Source organism: Anabrus simplex, chromosome 6 (assembly GCF_040414725.1).
Source record: "Anabrus simplex isolate iqAnaSimp1 chromosome 6, ASM4041472v1, whole genome shotgun sequence".
In the NCBI taxonomy this organism is placed as follows: Eukaryota; Metazoa; Arthropoda; class Insecta; order Orthoptera; family Tettigoniidae; genus Anabrus; species Anabrus simplex.
This window is the reverse complement of record NC_090270.1, coordinates 248,933,991-248,954,755: the sequence shown is the minus strand read 5'-3', so window position 1 is coordinate 248,954,755 and position 20,765 is coordinate 248,933,991. Positions and strand designations below refer to the sequence as shown.

General features: G+C 39.2%; 1 protein-coding gene across 1 annotated transcript in view; it reads right to left on the bottom strand.

Moving 5' to 3' along the window:
• Positions 1-20,765, bottom strand: part of eIF3b (eukaryotic translation initiation factor 3 subunit b) — a 142,695-nt gene that overhangs the window by 78,647 nt on the left and 43,283 nt on the right. The window contains exon 5 of the mRNA XM_067150355.2: positions 12,286-12,443. Within this exon, the coding sequence (XP_067006456.1) occupies positions 12,286-12,443 (158 nt within the window). The remainder of the gene's footprint in view (positions 1-12,285; positions 12,444-20,765) is intronic.

Sequence of the window (20,765 nt, the reverse complement as noted above, 5' to 3'; positions counted from 1 at the left end):
GCGCCCAGTCTCAACAATCTAGTGTCCAAAAGCTTTATGAATGTGGAATTTGAAATTCAGTGGACGGTGGTGAGGACGACTATTTGTGGAAAGATGCCAGCGCCGAAAGTTCCTATGGTGAAACTTCAGATGACGACAGTTAATTGTGAATGATCCGAGTATTGGACCAATTTTATTTACAATTTTTGTGATGATTTTATTCATTTTAAGCTGTTTGAATTTATATTTGTGGTATATTTGAAGAAATTTAAGTAGGTATGTAAGTTATTTGATTTTTATTTATTTTTGCATATTTTGCCGTCTCAAAGTGGTATTCGGGATTATGCGGTATATACTTAAAACTTGTTAAGCAAGTTCGTACGAAACAGTTGAGACTGGGTTGTGATAATATATTAAAATATTAGAACAACAGCCTAGGCTGTAATCAATGACTAATTACAGTGAAATTCTCTTAAGAAGTTTTCCAAGCGACTTAAGCAGGAAACTTTTTCTGTACTTTGAAATAGATGAGAAACACACAGCCAACAGATTTCCTTGTTTGTCAACAATACCGAAATAGGCCGACATATAGAGGTGCTAAAAGAAAGCCACAATATCAAAATTTGATCATCATGATATATATTTTTAGAGATAAAGTAAAATAACTGAACATACCGTATTATAAGTATATCTGATAAGAGAAGAGATCATATATATATATATATATTCTGAAGGCTACATTTAATTTTAATTTTTTTTTTTTGCTAGTTGCTTTACGTTGCACCGACACAGACAGGTCTTATGGCGACGGTCTTAATTAAGGCGTGAAAATCGGACACCACGGAAAACCATTTTCAGGGCTGCCCGAATACTGGATACTGGCCGCACTTAAGAGACTGCAGCTATCGAGCTCGGTAACATCATATATACAACCTTGCACAGGAGATAAGAAGAAATACTAAGAACATTAAAACGGTAGATGTAACTGTACATTAAATACATTCTGTACTGCATTAGACATTAAATACATTTTCAAACACAAAAAGTCTAGGCCCCTACTTGGAAAAGAAATTGTCCAGGGTTGACTGTTTCAGGTTTTTACTGCTTTCCTGAAGTATAAACCTCTCCATTTCCCACATCGCCTTTCATGTGTTCTGAGGCACACTGGCTAATGTTCCATAAACTGCCTCAGTTTTTCAAGGCAGATGCTTGCCTCACTGCAAGATGATCTTGGGGGATTCTCTTCCTCAACCTCCTCCTCTTCTTCTTCTTCTTCAATTTCCTCGTCTCCTGCCTGAATTTCCTTGCAAATCTGATCGATGGTCTGCATCTCGCAAGTGATTATCATATCATCAATGCCAGTGACGTCGTTGAAACTATTGGTAATCTCCATCTTCTCCTGCATAGTTTTCCAGCACCAAGGCTCTTCATCACCAATTTCCATAACAATGCTGTTGGTACCACCACTGAAGCCTGCTTTCTTGAAGCAATTTGCTATTATTACAGGATCCACTGAATCCCATGATGAGGCAATGAAATGCATTGTGTCCAAAAGAGATGGTTTGTAGATGGGCTTGCCTGCATCCATGCGTAGCAGCATACGGTGCAAAACTGATTTTCGGTACCTCTGCTTCAATACCTTAATGATTCTTTAGTCCATGCCATGGGCTGTAGTACTGATGTTGTATACGGTGGAAAAAATTCTACTTTGATGTTCCTTAAATGGGGCCACTCCTTGGGATGAGCAGGGCAGTGGTCTATAAACACCACAATCTTCCTCTTCTGGCCCCCCATTTTAACTTCTAACGCCTGCATATACTCTTCAAACAGGGAACTTGTCATCCAAGCTAACTTGTTGCTGGTGTACTTGCACGGTGAAGTCCAGACATTTTTGAAACAATGTGGCTTCCTAGACTTCCCTATCATCAGTAGAGGTAGTTTTTCAAATCCTTCCATATTAGCACCAACCAATACCGTAACACGCACTTTACTTAATTTTAACCCGTAGCAAAATTCTCCCTTCAAAACTAGAGACCTATCCGGTATAAGCTGGTAAAAAGGTGCGCATTCACCGAGATTAAAAACGTTGCAAGGTTTACTTATATTAGCAGGCAGAACCATTTCCTTCCGCGCTTCCCTTTCCTCCGCACTTACACTCTCTGCTTTGCCACAAACTGTTTTGTAAACGATGCTGGCTGGATTTTTAAAGCGGTCCAGCCACCTGTTTGACGTGGTAAAAGGTACCTTTAATTTGCACGCAATTTATTTGTCTTTCTCCTACACAATAGTCCCACTGAAAGGCATGTTTAAACTTCGCTGCTGTTTAAACCATATTAACAGAGCTTGTTCTACTTCATCGTACTTTCCAGATTTAAACGCCTTGCAATTTGCTAAGGTATTCGCTGCAGAAGCAAAGATCTCTTCTTTCTTCGCTATAATGCCTAGATGGTGGCATCCCCAGCTCCTTTGCCAAAGCAACACGGGAAAGTGTGGATGACTTCACTTTCCTTATAATCTCCACTTTGTCTTTTATTGTTAGTGCATTTTGCTTGATCTCTTTTCTCTGAGTTCTGCTCATTTTTACTTAAAACATTTGTACGTACAACTAATTTCACTGACTCCTATTCACACCAATTACAACACTACACTATGCTAGGCAATCCGGAGCTTAGGCTCACTAGACGTGTACTACATTTCGTTAGCATGTGCTTTCTATCTTCCTCAAACCCCCCAAAACCCGCTTCCAGATTAACGGCAGCAAATGGGAAATCTGGCAACTTATCCTTAGAGATTCTTATAACCTAGGCCTAAATTGCCCCTGCATTCCTACTGGTTGCCACGGCAACAGGCGTATTTTCTGGCTGTTTCACAAGTACCGCACGGCCAAGCCAGTATCGAGTTTATTTTCCCGTTTCAATCTTCTTCATGCTATAGGTAAGGAAGAAAAGAAGCGCAGGTTCGAAGTTGCAGAAATGAGTGCATGGAAAAGTATCTGGGGTATTACGTGGGAGTGAAAAAGGCACAGTAGCAACACTAGCACATCTAAACAAAGTTTCTTTCCCAGCGAGAATTTTATTTCATTTCTCCTCGTCCTTGTGCTATGTTACAATAATGTGATATAATGATGAGTGACAAGATGATACAATGTTTAGCTCGTATAAAAGTAAAAATAACTTTCAATTTTATGCCAACGCCTCTGTGTGTCTCCCACCAACACCCAGTTGGTTATCAACATTCGTTCAACTTCGCAGACGATCGGGATCATTCGGCCAGCTGTTTGGTGGCATGTGTATCAGCTGGCAAGTCAGCTGCTTCCTGCATAGAGTCAGGAAGTTGTTTTTATTCACCTCACTAATAATGGACACTGAAAATCTTATCAGTTTAGTTCAAAAATGTAACTTCCTCGACGACAAGACCCATAAGTATTTTTGCAACAACAACGTAAAGGAAAATGCCTGGAAGGAAATAAGCAAGGGAATGAAAAATCAAACAGGTTAGAATATTTAATTTCATGGTAGATTAGGCCTATATGGTATTTAGTTCATTTCGCAATCATTGTTGACCTTATTTCAGAATCGTATCATCATGTTGGAGTCCATATACAGTACGAAATGTCAGTACGATAATTGGCATTGGTTAGAATGTATGATCTTTAAGTGATTATTATAATTTTATAAGTGGAATTCCATAGGTTTGTCGTACATGTATTCCTAACAAACACTAATGTTGTGGACAAATACATTTTACGGTTTTTAATTAATGTTGAGGCCACCTCCATCAAAGACTTCACCCTGTCGCAGGACACAACTTACTGCATTCAAGTTTTATCAAACCATCGATTGTGTGCTTTATGTTTCCTGTGTAGAATCCCGTTCGATTTTATTCCGCTAGATGGAACGGTGGAGTGGAAATTTTGACTGATGGGTTTGATTCGATACCACAAGGTGAGAGAGAGCATCTGGTGTCCGTGTTGTCATAGAGTGACGTATGGCGTTGGAAAACCCGGACAGGTTCCGTGACAACAGAGAGCGTGCAAACGGTCTAACACAGGGTGCAACTTGCGCGGAGACTGGAGGGTTCTAATCATGGGCTGCTTTGAGCGGACGTTATCTATCTCAAGGGGCTCTAAAATCTGAACTGTTTAACCGGGAAATATATTTACAGCAGAACAATTTAAACGGGAAAAATATACATATATCTTAACGCAACTGATCAAGGGAACAACAATATAAGACTTCTTAGGCGGGAAAACTTCTCATGCGGGAACTTCTTAACCGAGTTTCACTGTACGCTTAGGATACATAGTATAATAGCGTATGGTGACAATATTATGTAATCTATAAAACTATTATAATTCCTTTGTTTGAACTATAGAAAACACATTCCAACAGGAAATACTCATTAATTAAAATGTTAAAAATACTATACAGTGTCAACATTAAAATTATAAAACATCTGACTGAAGTCCTGAGTTCGAAAGATTAATTTTAATTTGTCTTTCTTCATAAAAATGTGTAAATGTATGTTATAATTCACGAACATTGAAAAAGAGATCACAGTATTAAAACTTCAAAACAACAATACATGAAGTTAAATTATCGTGAACACATAATAGGTTAACAGCCTTCGTCGTAATGATGGAATAGAAGTTAAAGGAGCAAACAGCGCAATTTGAAGAGGCTGGAAATATGTTACAAGCGAACTGGTCAAAAAGGAACAATCAAACCTTGAGTTAGATGTTGTAAATGGGCAGAATTGCCAAGTGAGTGCTGAAAGTCCCTTAAACCGCTGTGATGTTATCCAGCTGTGTCGGCTTTGAATTAGAACATGCGTTTATAAATTTTTATGAAGAAAGACATAAATTAAAATTAATTTTTCGAACTCAGGACGTCAATCAGATGTCTTTATAATTTTAATGTTGACGTAGAATTTTTAACATTTTAATTAATGAGAATTTCCTGTTGGAATGTGTTTTCTATAGTTCAAACCATGAAATTATAATAGTTTTATAGATTACATAATATTGGCACCATACGCTATTACGTATAATAAGTATCCTACATATAGTTAATTAGTGATTACAGCTTAGGCTGTTGTTCTAATACTTTAATACATTATCACAACCATGTTTCAACTATTTCATAAGGACTTGCTTAACAAGTTTTAAGTATGAAAATATCAAATTCTAATACGTATTTTAATAAAAAAAATCAGGATCCCGATTTAATCTTGAGATGATACAATGGCTGAAGATGCCTGCAAAAAGGCAAAACATGTCCCATTCCAATCCATGTAAAAGGATAAAATCTTAATTTAGACTTTTATGTACTGAATAGGTGGTTGATTAATAAACAGTTAATAATTTAATAACTATACTGAATTTCAATACGGATGTACAATTATACTAATTACAGTAGAAGTCCGTTATAGCGAGAATTCGTAACAGCAAAAAATTTACTTGCCATAACGGATTATTTTCATATCCGATTTTTTGTAAAAAGTCGGCAAAACCCTCATACACATTTAAATCAGTATGAAACGACAGTCAGCCTACACAAAACTTGCATTTTACTTGTTTGTTATTTTTTGAAATCCGATATTACGTGAAAGTATGTTTAATTTCATTCCGAAATATGATAGTACCGTATTTCTCCGCATCCAAGGCGCTCCCACCTTTTCCTTAAAAAAAATGTATATCAGTCTTAAAAAGTGCTTTGTAAAATCATATGAATGCCTTTCTTGTACAGTACACATTTTAGACTATTTTTGGACGCCGAACATTGGCTTTAGTTATGGCGTATTACTTTTCGGCTGCACAATTTTTCTCTATTTCAGCAGGTTTAATAACCATTAACTTATAATTGGCATCATAATATCGAAGAGAACCAGTTGAAAATTTGCCGGCAATACCTATTTCACACGTCTCTACAATACGACGATTCATCAGGAAGATATTCTTACTTACTATAAAACTGTCACTTTCATTCAGCGTCAAATACAATTGGCTGCCGCTACACACGTTTCACTTGCCGGCTTCAGCCAACTTCATCGGCTTGTGACGTATAGGCTTAATCGCGGACGTTGAAGGTCAATGAACGAGTTCTCCAACAAGAAACAAGGCGTTAAAATAGCCTTCAAAACCAACAATAAGAACATGAATGTTTTATACAATACTTCACACATCAACAAGACCAGCAGTTTTTTAAAATCAGGAGTTTATAGGATCAAATGTACCACCTGTAAAAAAACCTACATCGGGCAAACCGGGAGAAACTTCATTATCAGATACCACGAGCACACTAACGCAATAAAATACAACAGGTTTTCAGCCATCGGCCAACACATGCAAGATTATAACCATAATTTCACCAATATTGAACTAGACATGGACATCCTCGTATTAGCAAACAAGGGCCCTTTACTCAACATAATGGAAAATTACTACATACACCTAGACCAATACTGTAATGCCAGTCACAATCTCAATGAAATCTCAGAGAAACCCAATATACTCTTCGATCTATTTATCACTTTCCTCAGAAACAATAATGCAGCCAACCTAAACTCAATCCTAAATTTAATCAAAGGTACTTTTCCAAGACAATTACACTTTCTCCCGCAACCTTCAACCCCACCTTAAGCCCTCTTCCTAAGCCATATTTCATTTCAATACAAGAACTTACTGATTTCCATGATTATAATTTTTACAACACCCCATTTATACTTTATTCTTTGTTAAAAACCTCTTAGTATGTATATTCCTTGTATTATTAACTATTACCATAACATCTCATTTCACTTGTTATTCTTTAAAATAACATTTTCTTAGGATTTCGCCAAAAATGATCTTTGCTCCAATACGGCTGATGATGACCCCTAGATGGGTCGAAACTAGTACCGTGTAATTTATAATTTTGTGAATATATTTTAGTATTGAAAAGGTGGAAACGTTTACGTTGTTATTATTATTACTTATATATTATTCTCTGTTCAATACGGACCAAAAACATGAAATTCATTTCCTCTTATCGCGCAACTTTCTCTGACCGACCCGTGGCGAGGGCTCTTATCTCTGTTGAAAATCATATTCCGTACACAAGGGATGACAAAGAACATTTTCAGGTCTGGGGAATATATGATCGTACTAAGCGGTAAAGGCGAAAAATTGAGACGTGTTAAGTGAGGGATTTTTTAATACAGATTTAATACGACAGGTGTCAGGACTTCAAATTTATGATGTGCTAAGCGGGAAAACGTGTTAATGAAGAACGTACTAATGAAGTTTCACTGTATATGCAATGCCACCTTAATTAAATTTCAAAAACTCGGGTTAATAATAATAATTATTATAATTGTCACACTATTGTACTGATGTGTAGGTCTAACTTAGTCTTAAAATTATCTGTCCAGAGTATTTCTTTTTAGAATTTCTATGTCTTACTTTTATGTTTTATTGTTTATAGTAGTTAAGTGTAAGAGAGGGCCGTGAGCCCTAACTTCACCACAAACGTAAATCAGGAATAAATAAAATAAATAATAAATAAACATCCTCTAAATTATTTCAAAAAAATTAAAAAAACAATAACAATAGACTACGCGTACAGTTCCATGAAAGCCAATGACATCACCGGAGCATGATGCACAACAAAGTTACCATAAAGAAGCCAGCTGGCAAGATGAAGGGACGATACATTGCAGTCTCAGTTGGACCAGTGAGGAGAGAGAAAACACAATAGGAGTATGTCGTTAAGGTAAGTTTAAACATTTCAACAATTTCTAGGAAGGTTTACACAATATTTTAACATGAATGTTTTTACACTTGTTCATAATATTCAGAAATTCTCAAGAAAATAAAATAAATAAATAAATAAATAAATAAATAATAAAAATTGCTTTGATAGAAAGGATATTCTTTCAAGAAAAACAACATGTAATTCTATTTTAAATCAAATGATACCGGTTTTTTTTTTAAATTTAATTTCCGGGTTGAACCGTTGTACTTGTACGCAGATCACGTACAGTTTGCCGACGTTTCGAATATATTGCAGTATTCTTTGTCAAGGCAACTGAAATACCCCTACTCGATCCGAGGTAATCAGTCTCCCAGGCAGAAATTTCACTACTACAGTGGCCTTGATCTTGGCCTTTTATATCCTAGCCTTTCTGGCTGACGTAAGCCCTGGCTGTCTCGTGAGAATTCTGGAAAGTATGTGTCACAGCCAGGTAGTGGGGGCTTGCCCGCGCTGTTATGTAATGGGGTTGCGGCCCGTGTGTTTATGTTGTGGTCTGTATGTCTTAAACTAAGAATGATAGGCATCCAAGAATTACTGATTTTATATTCTTCTTCTAAATTTATGTTGTTAGGATGTTTCTTGATTTCGATAGCCTCGCGGATTTTCCTTTCCAGATTCCAAGGGATAGCTGCTAGGATCTTGGTCTTGTCAAATGATATTCCGTGCCTAGTTTCATAGGAATGCTTGGCTACTGCTGAAATATCTGTGTTTTGGCTCTTGGTGTGACGGATATGTTCCTTTAGGCGGGTGGAGATCAGACGTTTTGTCTCACCTACATAACAAGCTCCACAGCTACATTCAATGTGATACACTCCAGGGGCCTGTAATTCTATTGTGTCTTTTACTGGTGGTAGACAACGGGCTAGCTTCCGGTGAGGTTTATAGATAGTTTTCATGTTGTATTTGTCCAGTATCTTGCCGATCCTGTCTGTAGTTTTTAATGTATGGCAGCATCGCTGTTTTCTCGTGGGTCAGTTCTTCTTTCCCGTTGTTTTCTCCTGCGGCGGCCTTTTCTTTGTCCTCTTCTGATTTTTTTAAGGACTCGTCGGATGTTATTGAGCGAGTAGCGATTGTACCTAAGGGTTTCCGTGAGGTGTTCTTTCTCTTCCTCGAGGTGCTCTGTGTGAGATATCGCTATGGCCCTGTTCACCAGTGATGTTAGGACAGCCTGCTTTTGTGATGGGTGATGATGAGACGAGGCGTGTAGGTACCTGTCTGTGTGAGTGGGTTTCCTGTATACTGCGCGACTCAGCGTCCCATTGGGGTTGCGTATTACTAGCACATCCAGGAATGGTAGTTTTCCGTCTACTTCTATTTCCATGGTGAACTGAATATTTATGTGTATGGAGTTGAGATGGTCGAGAAATAGCTGTAGGTTATTGCTCCCGTGAGGCCAGATTACAAAAGTGTCGTCCACAAAGCGCAGAAAACATTTTGGTTTCAGGGCAGATGTAGCTAAAGCTTTCTGTTCGAAGTGTTCCATATACACGTTTGCTATTATTGGAGAGAGTGGCGACCCCTTCTGTCTGTTCGTAGAACTCCCTGTTGAAATAGAAATAAGTGGCGCTAAGGCATTCTTTAGCTAGTGTTAACAGGTCTTCTGGACGTTTCTGGTCTAATAGCGGAAATACTTCTGTTAGCGGCACCTTGGTGAAAAGTGACGTGACGTCAAAGCTTACTAATAGGTGCATACTTTCAATTGATTGGTCCTTAAGGAGCTGGATGAAATGTCGGGAGTCCTTCACGTAGGTTTCAGTGTTTCCTGTATGTGGCTGAAGTAGTCCAGCTAGGTAACGGGTGATATCGTGCGTGGGAGAGCCTATAGCGCTCACGATAAGTCGCAGAGGTATGCCTTCTTTATGGATTTTAGCGGCTTTACGTTGCACCGACACAGATAGGTCTTATGGCGGCGATGGCCTAGTAATAACTTGTATAACACTAATAATAAAAAGTAAAAAACAGGAACTATCTTTCTCAATAAACAATCAAAACTTACTTCTCACACGGTGAAAAGTCCAAAAACTGGACACCACTGTGGGAGAAACATGTTGCACCGACACAGATAGGTCTTACGGCGACGATGGGATAGGAAAGGCCTAGGAGTTTGAAGGAAACGCCCGTGGCCTTAAGGTTGAGCCAAGCTAATATGGCATGTTCATAAAAATGATGTTTCCCATATTGCAAAGAGCTTGTATCAGCCTTACCTTAAGTGTTTCCAAGATTGTACCAGAGAGGGCAGCTCCCTCGGTCATGAGCAAGGAAGATCATTCTTTCGGCGAGACAGTAGTTTTATCTCTTTGGAGCGATTCTTTGCATTGTTATGTGTGTGGAATATAAACCTGGACCCCACGCAGATTGGAGTGTCATTTTTATGCCATTAATGGGCTTTTAACAGATTTAAATTTGACCCATACTACCATCCTTCTTGTTACTTTGGTTACTGATATTACACGTATGGCAATCGTAGTATTTATATTTTTCTACGGTTAAATTGTACCGTTTGCCTCTTCTAATGATGGCCGATTGATATGCGTCCTTGTGTTCTATAACGAGAATGGGCTGTGTGTCTGTGGTTGACGTGATCATGATGTGTTCATAGCTGGGTCTCAGATTGATTTATTTTTGTGCACTATATTGTAAAGTATTTGCCGTCAATGAACGTATGCCCTGCATGTCAACGCGGAGATCTATTCGTGTCGTATGGAGTGCATGAGCTGATGGGTTTATGTGTGACCAAAGGGTCTCTATTATCCTACTGCTAATTGGCTGCGCCGTGCACGCTATCTCTTGAGATATGCGAGACCTATGTTTGTGACCATGAGAGTCATACTATATGAGATTGTGCTCAACTTATTAACTGGAGCAACTGCTCAGATTGTTTGCCGATACCGGCAATGTCTGAATGTTTGGGTGTGTGCTGGTGAGTGAAAGGGGAGAAAGGATGACGTATCGGTCAGCTCATTTTATATTTTAATCTTGTTTCTGTGCCTCATGTTTGTTGCCGGCACGGTGATATTTATTTTTTCTTGGTTTCTATCGCGGCCTTTTGCTTGCCCACGAGGCCGCCATGTTCTTTTCTTATATTCAGGCTATGCACGTGCCTGTGATCCTCTTTGGGTTTAAATTTTATTTCTATGGTCCAAAGATGTTTCTCTGTGCTATGTTGCAATCTCTCGCATCTTATTTTATCTTCTCTGAACCCTTTTCTTCTCGATGCCGAGTCGGAGCTTTGATCTGTGTGATAATAGTTGAGAGGATGTGGAAGTTATATAGACGTGTATGTAATGAATTCTATTAATCTCGCGGAAAGAATGACCAAGTTGATCCGTGTGGATTGTATTCACATTACCACATTATGTAGCGAGATTGCAATTAAGCTTGGTGTTTGAAAAAGCTGTGTACAGGCATCAGTGTGATGACTTCAATTGGATAAGCTCTGCACATGTATGTATCCTTTATTGTTTTTAATTGCTGGCTTCATTTCTTGTTTCTTTTTTGATTTTATTACATCAATAAACCCTCATTTAAATTGAGTTGGGATTTTATTGCTAGTAGCTTTAGTCTCATTCCTGTTCTACTTTTTGAAATGACCGTTTCCAGTTCAGGGCTGTGTTTGGCCTTTCCTAGTCGCGGTCCGTGCCTCGAATCTTCCAACATGTGTGTTTTATGGTGAAGTAGGTTGTCGGTAAGGGAGGGGGTGCGGCTCAAGGTGCAGCCCCAGCATTAGCCTGGTGTGATAATGGGAAACCTAGGAAAACCATCTTCAGGGCTGCCAACAGTGGGATTCGAACCACTATCTCCTGGATGCAAACCCACAGCCGCACACCCCTAACCACACTGCCAACTCGCCCAGTAAATGATACCTTTTACAGGTATAATCTGTTAGTAAATGTTTTTTTTCCAGGTACTTTCCAATTTTATGAATTCTGCATTTGTTTCAAACGTTATATATTAACTGCGTCAAAACTGAAAAGAAATGGTTTCCACTTAACACATTTTATAGCACACATCAATTTCAAACAAAAAAAAAAGTTGATTGCTGTGTTAATATGACACAATAAGTTGTAGAGGGGAATTATATGGCAAACAGAAATAGAAGCATCCATTTACAATTTAAGACTTCCCTTCTCCTTTAGAACTGAACGAGATAAGTGTGTGCTCCTTGATGGGAAATTCCATGAGCTGTGTGGCCTGTGCTGTCTTAATTCCTCAGATAATTGCTCAACAGTAAACGAAATTAACTTTAATTTAAGAAATGTATTATTTGTTATTGTAAAAAAGAAAAGCAGTTTAGAATAGACAAAAATCATGAAAAATAATGTTATAAAACACTCTGTTCATTGAACGAGGTATAGAGCAGGCCTCGAAATATTTTTTTTTTTGCTATTTGCTTTACGTCGCACCAACACAGATAGGTCTTATGGTGGTGATGGCCTAGAAATAACTTGTATAACACTAATAATAAAAAGTAAAAAACAGGAACCATCTTTCTCAATAAACAATCAAAACTTACTTCTCACACGGTGAAAAGTCCAAAAACTGGACACCATTGTGGGAGAAACGTGTGATCTGAACAAATGAGGATCCTCCCCATAAGGCAACTCCCTTCTTGTGGAAAGTGGCAATATATGTTCCAAGAGGAGACCACCTAATGTACGTATCAGACCAGCGCTGAAAAAAAAAAAAAAACAGGTGAAACACTATATGCTACAAGTATCTCTCAGAGTAAAAGTACAAAGCTTATACACATGTATCATAAATTACATAGTGGAAGTCTATGCTAAAACATAATATAAAAACTTAACTACTTTTTTTAATGAATGACTAATAGTATTCTGTCATCATCATCATCATCATCATTTCCCTTTATCCAGCTGTAGCCGGGTAGGGGCAAATATGGTTCCTCTCCACTTTCTTCGGTCTTTCCACCACTCCTCCTCCAACACTGTGTCCCAGTCCAGGTTTCTTTCTATAATGCTGCGTTGGATGGTATCCTTCCATCTCAATCGTGGTCGTCCACGGCCTCTCCTTCCTTGGATTTGCATTTCCATCACCTTTTTTGGCATTCTTTCGTCGCTCATTCGCTTTATGTGCCCAAACCATCTTAGTCGGCTCTTCTCTATTCTATCATTCATTTTTTCCACTCCAATTTCTTCCCGGATTTTCTCATTCCTTATTTTGTCTCGTCTACTCTTCTGTATCATACTCCTCAAGAATTTCATTTCGGCTGCCTGTATTCGACTCTCATCCTTCTTTGTCATTGTCCAAGTTTCTGCTCCGTAAGTTGTTATGGGTACGTAATACATCTTGTACATAGTATCCTTTGCTTCCATTGGCACATCTTTGTCCCATAACATATTTCTTACACTATGATAGAAACAACTTCCAGCTTGAATCCTTTTACTAATCTCAGCATCCAGTCGAGCATTCTCCATTAATTCACTCCCCAGGTATTTAAACGTTTCCACTACTTCCAGGGGCTTGTCTGCAAGTCTAATCTGACCTTTCCCTTCTTTCTCCCCTCTCGTCATAACAAGAGTTTTACTCTTTTCTACACTTATTTTCAATCCACATTCTTCAATCTTCCCATTCACCACATTCAACTGTTCTTGAACCTTCCTGTCGTCTTCTCCCCAAATCACAATATCATCTGCAAATAACATCATGTTAATTTCTCTTCCTCTATATGCTGCTTTTGCTGTTCTCATGATGTCATCCATTACTATTGTAAACAGGATTGGTGATAGAACACTTCCCTGTCTCAGCCCACTAGTTATTTTGAACCAACTTGTCCTGCCAACTTGTGTTTGCACGCAACTACAACATTCCTTATACAATGCCATGATCATTTTTATTAATCCCGGTCCAATTCCTTTTTGCACCAGACTGTCCCAAACTTTCGTCCTAGGGACACTGTCATATGCCTTTTCAATATCAATGAATGTCATCACCATATCATTCCCGTACTCCCAATGCTTTTCCATTAGTTGTCTCATAATGAAAATGGGCTCTATTGTTGATCTTCCACTTCTGAAACCAAACTGATTTTCCTGTATCTGCTTCTCAACCCTCAACCTTATTCTACTTTCCAGTATTCTTTCCATTATCTTAGCAACATGGGATATTAGAGTAATTCCCCTGTAGTTCTTCAAAACTTTCTTATCACCTTTCTTGAAAATTGGGATGATTATTCCTTTTTGCCAATCCTCCGGGACCTCCTTATTCTCCCAGACATTCCTGAGAACCCGATATGTCCACTGCAGGCCTACAGCTCCAGCTGCCTTTATCATCTCCACTGAAATTTCATCTATTCCAGCAGTTTTTCCATTCTTCATCTTTCTTACTGCCATTTCAATTTCATTCATTGTAATTTCTTTATCCATTTCTTCGTCAACTAATTGTCTTTCCTGGTCGTCCATTGAATGACTGTCATCCGTTCTTATGTTCAGCAGCTTCTGGAAATACTCTCTCCATCTATTTCTTATTTCTTCTGGCTTTGTTAAAATTATGCCACCTTCATCCTTCACAAATCTGGTGTTTACTTGATCTCTCTTTTTGTTTCTTAAGATACCATACAGTAATTTCTTGCTGCCCTGCGTATCATCTCTCAATTTCTGTGTGAATAAGGCCCAGCTTTTCCTCTTTTCTTCCTCCACTACTTTCTTGGCCAAATTCTTTGCCTCCACATATTTTCTTCTACTTTCTTCAGTCTTAGATATTTTCCATGCCTTCCATGCCATTTTCTTTTCCTTCACTTTAATCTTTACCCTATCATTCCACCAGTGTGTTTCTTTGTCTTTCACATTTCCTGATGTTCTACCACACACCTTTTCTGCACATCCAACTAGTGCTTCCTTAAATCTTTTAGACTACATCCACCCAAGTGGTGCTAAATGAGTACATAACTAAATGCTTTAAGTTCCAAAGAAATTCAATGAAGAAAATCCAAACAGTCCTTTTACAAAATCATTTTTTGGAGAGGAAAAAATCCAATGAGGACTTTGAGACTGTCAATTGTAATGTAGATTGTCCAAGTAAACAATGACAGCTTAGGAAAGTACTGCCAGAGTAGAACGCTGACATGCCAAAAGTGAAAGAAGCTAAATGACCGCAGAAAACTTTAAACTCTACATCAAGGTATACCAGATCCGTGCAGAATACAATAGCCACCAGGTCACCACTGAATTAGTCCGACTCGTAGGCTGAATGGTCAGCGTACTAGCCTTCAGTTCAGAGGGTCCTGGGTTCGATTCCCAGCGGGGTCGGGGATTTTAACCTTCATTGGTTAATTCCAATGGCCCGGGGGCTGGGTGTTTGTGCTGTCCCCAACATCCCTGCAACTCACACACCACACACAACACTATCCTCCACCACAATAACACGCAGTTACCTACACATGGCAGACGCCGCCCACCCTCATCGGAGGGTCTGCCTTACAAGGGCTGCACTCGGCTAGAAATACCCACATTATTATTATTTATTTTCCACTAATTGTAGTTACAATTTAGGGATGGTGAATGGAGAAAGGGCATAGCCCCATATACACAAAAGTGCCTCCATCACCACTTAAAATTATAATATACAAATATACAATTACATTCTACATGATGTTCTTATATACAGTTAAAATATTTACATAGGCATATTTACATACAATAATACTCACAAGACCTGTACAACATTCAAGTCATGACGACACACACACACACACACACACACACACACACACACACACACACACACACACACACACACACACACACAGAGAGAGAGAGTCTCTCTCTCTCTCTCTCTCTCTAGAAACCCCACATATATTTTAGCTAGGCCGGCTCACTCGTACACATTTACCGTCTCAATCACTCGGGACCCCATAACTTTCATCCATCCTCCCACTCATACTCAACATTCTCACAGTAGATAAATTATGTTTTGTACAGAGGGTTTCGTTATATATACATCCGTTTTACGTCTTTACAGAAATTTTCTGCAGGTAGTTCTTTTATCTGCGGTGGGAGTTCATTCCACAACCGAGCAGAACGACTAAAGAAGCCACTTTGATATGATGCTGTTCTTGCAAATGGAGGGAAAAAGGACACACCTCGACCTCTTTGAACGGAACGATAGTTCAGCTGTAAGCGGTTGAAAGGGTTTATATGAATGTTACCTGCGAGGGATTTTCTCAGGAAAGTAATATCTATTTGTTTACAGAGGGATGTTATGGAGGGCAGTGACCTGGCTGGATTTAAATGACCGTGTTGAGTAATTAGTCGTTCTGCTCGGCGTTGAACTCTCTCTAGTTTCGTCATGTTCTCAACTGTAGTAGGGTGCCAGGAAGGAAGCCCGTACAACAGTATTGGCCGTACTAATGACAGATAGGCTGTCTGAACGGCTTTCTTCCTGGCTCCCAGTAGAGATCTGCGGATGAATCCCAGGACTCTGTATGCTTTACACCTTATTTCCTCAACATGTTTATTCCATTTTAAATTGCTGCAGATGTGAATGCCAAGCAATTTTATTGAGGTACAAGGCATCAGGTTTTTACCACACAGTGAAATTTCGTGTTGTAACTGTGATCTTGCTCTAGTAAAGCGGATATATTTACATTTCTGTACATTTATACACATTCTATTTATTTTGCACCACAGAACCACGTTATCGAGATCTGACTGTAACTTATTTACGTCGTTCTCATTGCGAATGGCTCTGTAAATGATGGTGTCATCAGCGTACTGTGCCATAGAAGACGATACACAACCTGGCAGATCCAGCGTAAATATTGTGTACAGCAGCGGCCCTATCACACTACCTTGAATCACACCCGAGGTGACTGAGGTTTGTTTTGACCTGGCCCCACTGAACACAACGCTCTGCGTCCGACCTACCAGGAATGATCGAAACCATGCCTGCAGGTTGCCTTGAATGCCATACTTGTTAAGTTTTAACAACAGTCGTTGATGAGGTACCTGATCAAAGGCCTTACTCCAGTCGAGAGTTACGCAGTCCACTTGGGATATATTAGACTGGTCCAGGGAATGTTGCCACTCATCAGTTACTGTTGTTAAAAGTGTAGTACAGGATTTTCCAGGGAGGAATCCATGTTGGTTGTTATTCAACAGGTTTCTCTCATTCAGAAAATCCAGCACATGTTTAACAATTAGGCGTTCCATGCATTTACATAAGCCAGATGTAATAGAGACTGGGCGATAGTTGTCTACATTTTCCCTGTCACCATCTTTGAATACGGGAACGACATTTGCTTTCTTCCATTCTTCTGGAACAGTCCCACTGTTCATTGAAATGTTAAATATTGCACAGAGAGAAGGTGCTAATGCCTCTGCACAGCGATGGAGAATTCTGGCCGGCACGTTGTCTGGGCCGTTCGCAGCATGAGGTCTACTTCTCCGAAGACTTGTTGCGACCTCGTTAGCAGTGAAGTACAAGCTAGTTAGGGGGAGAAAGGGAGGGGTTGACCTTGGAGTGAACATGTCTTCATTCTTGTCAGCAGTGGAGAAGTTATTTTTAAATTTACTATTGAATGTGTCTGCTATTTCTTGGGGAGAGGAAACTGATAGTCCGTTGTACTTGAAGACGGATGGAGCACTTTTGCCACTTTTGTTTCTAATGAAAGCCCATAGCTCTTTACTATTAGAACTAAGGCTGTGGATATATGAACTGTAGGCATCACGGATTAATGATTTGAGTTTGTTCCTAGCTAGTCTGTACTTCTCCCACCTACTGTCACTTGGGTTTTCCTTCCATTTCCTGTATAAACAATTTCTCTTTCGAATACCTGATGTTATCTCTTTATTGATCCATGGCGTTTTTCGCTTATTAGAGATAGAAACTTTCGGCACAACTTGATCGACACATTCAAAAAATACTTTTTTCCAGTTTTCCCAGATCTCGTTGATATTTATATCGCCGGTGAAGGACGCGAGGGGAATAGGAAGACTTTTTGATAGAAGAGAGGAAAGATCGTTCCAGTTGGTGCGGGAAAAATTATATATTGTTCTGGAGTGGAGTTTTGGGGAGGGTTTTCTGTAGCTCAAAGTTGTAATTATGGCTTGGTGATCACAAAATCCAGGTATTACGTCCAGAAACTGGACGGATGATGGAGAGTTAGTAAGGAACAGGTCTAGTGTGGAGCGGGAATTTTGAGTAATACGAGTTGCCTCGAACACTAACTGATGGAGGAAAATGTCGTAGAAGGTGGAGAGAAAACTATTAGCAAGAGGATTGTTTGGTACTGGGGCGGCATTTCTAGACCAAGTAATTTCAAGATTGAAGTCACCAGCAATATAAATTGCGTCATAATTATTCTGTACTTGTTGCACACGATCCAGAGAGGAGAGCAAGGCATCGTTCATTGTTTGTGAGGACTTCGGTGAACGATATACAGATCCGATGAGGAATTTATTACTACCGCACGTAATTTCTACCCACACGGCTTCAGCTGTCGTCTCCAACTCGGGACGTCTAGTTGGATTACACTCTGGTTTTGCGGCAATAAGAACTCCGCCTCCTGTGGTTAGAGTGCGGTCCTTACGGAACAGGATGAAAGAATCTGGTAGCACTTCTGAGTCATTAATTGTGTCTGAAAGCCATGTTTCACTGATACACACAACAGAGGGATCTAGGCTTGAGAGCGAAGCGAGAATATATTCTTTTCTACCTGGACGTAAAATGCTGCGTGCGTTAAACGCAAAGAGAGTTAGATTATTATTTACATATTTACAGTTGTAGCTATTTACAGAGTCACTGGTAACGTCACTGGTATTGGTAAAGAAAGAGTTCGTTAGTGGCGGCATTTCGCATTGCCAGCAAGTCCACGTTCTTCCTCCCTTCTTTAATTTCCTGTATTCTGAAGTAGAAATTTGTGCACATGTCCTGTGACTGCTTGACGAACAATTATTGCAGTTTACAAATAGTTGATTACGACGCCCGCTGCTTTCACATATTGTACAATGCTGAGGTCCGGGGTTCAATTCAATGTCTCCAATTAGCGCGAGAGTTAGGCACCACAGTGGCCGCCCAGCAATCGGAAGTCTGACAACTCTGCCTTCCCCATTACGACGCGGCCGCCCTACCGCCAGCAGCCCAAGGCTTTCACTGCCACACCAAGTGAGACACTTAAGAGAACATTTCTCACTTACCAACAGTTTTTCTAGTAGATGAACCTTCTTCAAATCACCACAAGACTTATCCGAATGCACTGTTACACTTTTCGCGTACGTCACGGCACTTTTTATCAACAAAACTATGATTAATGCACGGAGAACACTTGTAACGACCAGCATGCACGCCGCCATCTTGAAATTATTAAACCACTGAATTATTAGCGGCAGAGAAAAATGTCACAGCGAGTTACCATATAGTGAGAGATAACTAGAAGATTGGATCCTGAAATTTTCGGGTTCCTGATCCCGAAATTTTCAAGAATCACATGATTTTTAAAAAGTTGCAAAATAGACTGCATTAAGCAAAAAGCTTAGTGTGCTTTACCTGTCAGAATGTCAACAATCTCGTTTTATCTTCAATTTATCACTGACGTCAGCCATCTTGTTTTGCCAGCTGATTTTAGTAATGTTTGCACCAACAGACTGAGAGACTGTTTGTGGCTTCCTAATACGTGAGTTGAGTAGCATCTTTTTTTGTTGTTTAGTTAATTTGTAATTAGTAGGTACTTGCAGGCCCGGAACTAGGGCGGGACAGGGGGAGCACGTGCCCTAGGCAGCAGATTTCAGGGGGCGGCAAAATTTGAAAAGTTTATTAAAAAATAATAATAAGTTATTTAATTTTTCAAAATAAAAGTAGCACAATTAATATTGTTTAATTTTATTTAATTTTGTTACCCAATTCATCAACTTTATTACACTGACACCGTATACCAAGTTATTTTCTTCATTATAAGACACGACACAAGAATTAACGTAATTGATGGGTATGGAGTTAGTCTTATACCGTTATGCCTACTACTGATATGAATAATTAGTAGCCTGAGCGCTTGGCAGCGGGGTCGGGCCCGAAAACAGCCTGACCTTAACGCGATGCATGAGTATCTCATGTACCTCACCCCCTTTCTCCTCATGCTCCCCTCTGTTTCCAATAAACAGTAAACTAAACAGACACCTGCAGTCATCGTCGTCGTTATCGACGGCTACACGGATAGCCTGCGTACGCTGTTGTCTATGTGTTTTGATATAAACCGACACTTGTTTTATTTTATTTGCATTTAGTATTTAGTTATTAGTGTTCGGAGTGTTGGTTAGTTATTCGTGTTACCGTTTATCAGCGTTTGGAAAACGGAATTGTTTAGCACACTTTGAGCTGCCATCCAAATTATGGATGGCAGAAAACGACTCAGTGGAGCCGAGTATAAAAAACTTGCCAAAGAAAAAAAGAAAGAAAGGAAGCGATGTGATGTCACAAACACCAAAATTAGAAGCATTTTTTAAAAACTTAATGTTAGTGAAGATGAAGGCTTAAAAGAAAAATCAGGTAAGTAAATGTTAATTTTTATTTCAATAATTAAATTAACACATTAGGGAAGAGATAAATTAATTGTGCCTTATCGGACTTTACGACAATTTTTTAATACTTCACTTTGTAATATATATCATATTACTGATTGAATTTTAATCCCGGCTTTTAATATTTTAGATGACATTGAAGCTGGAGAGGAAGGCACGCAACGCGTCGAACTTTGCAAGAAACTCAGTCTTACTGGTGAAGCAAATGAAGTTGAATTACCTCGTTCAGACCCTACAACTGGTCTTCAAGAAACGTCCGAGTTTTCCTTTGATTTTAGGGATCCTGGTTCATGGCCACAGAGCTTTTCAGATTCTGAAAGATGTTACATAACAAATTCAAAATCTGATTGAGCCAAATTTAATAGCAGCAGAGAAGGACATAACTTAACCAAAGATTGGTTTTCTAAAGTTCTCAAAATAGGAGAAAAAGTAAGGAGATCATGGTTAGGCTATAGTGAAAGTA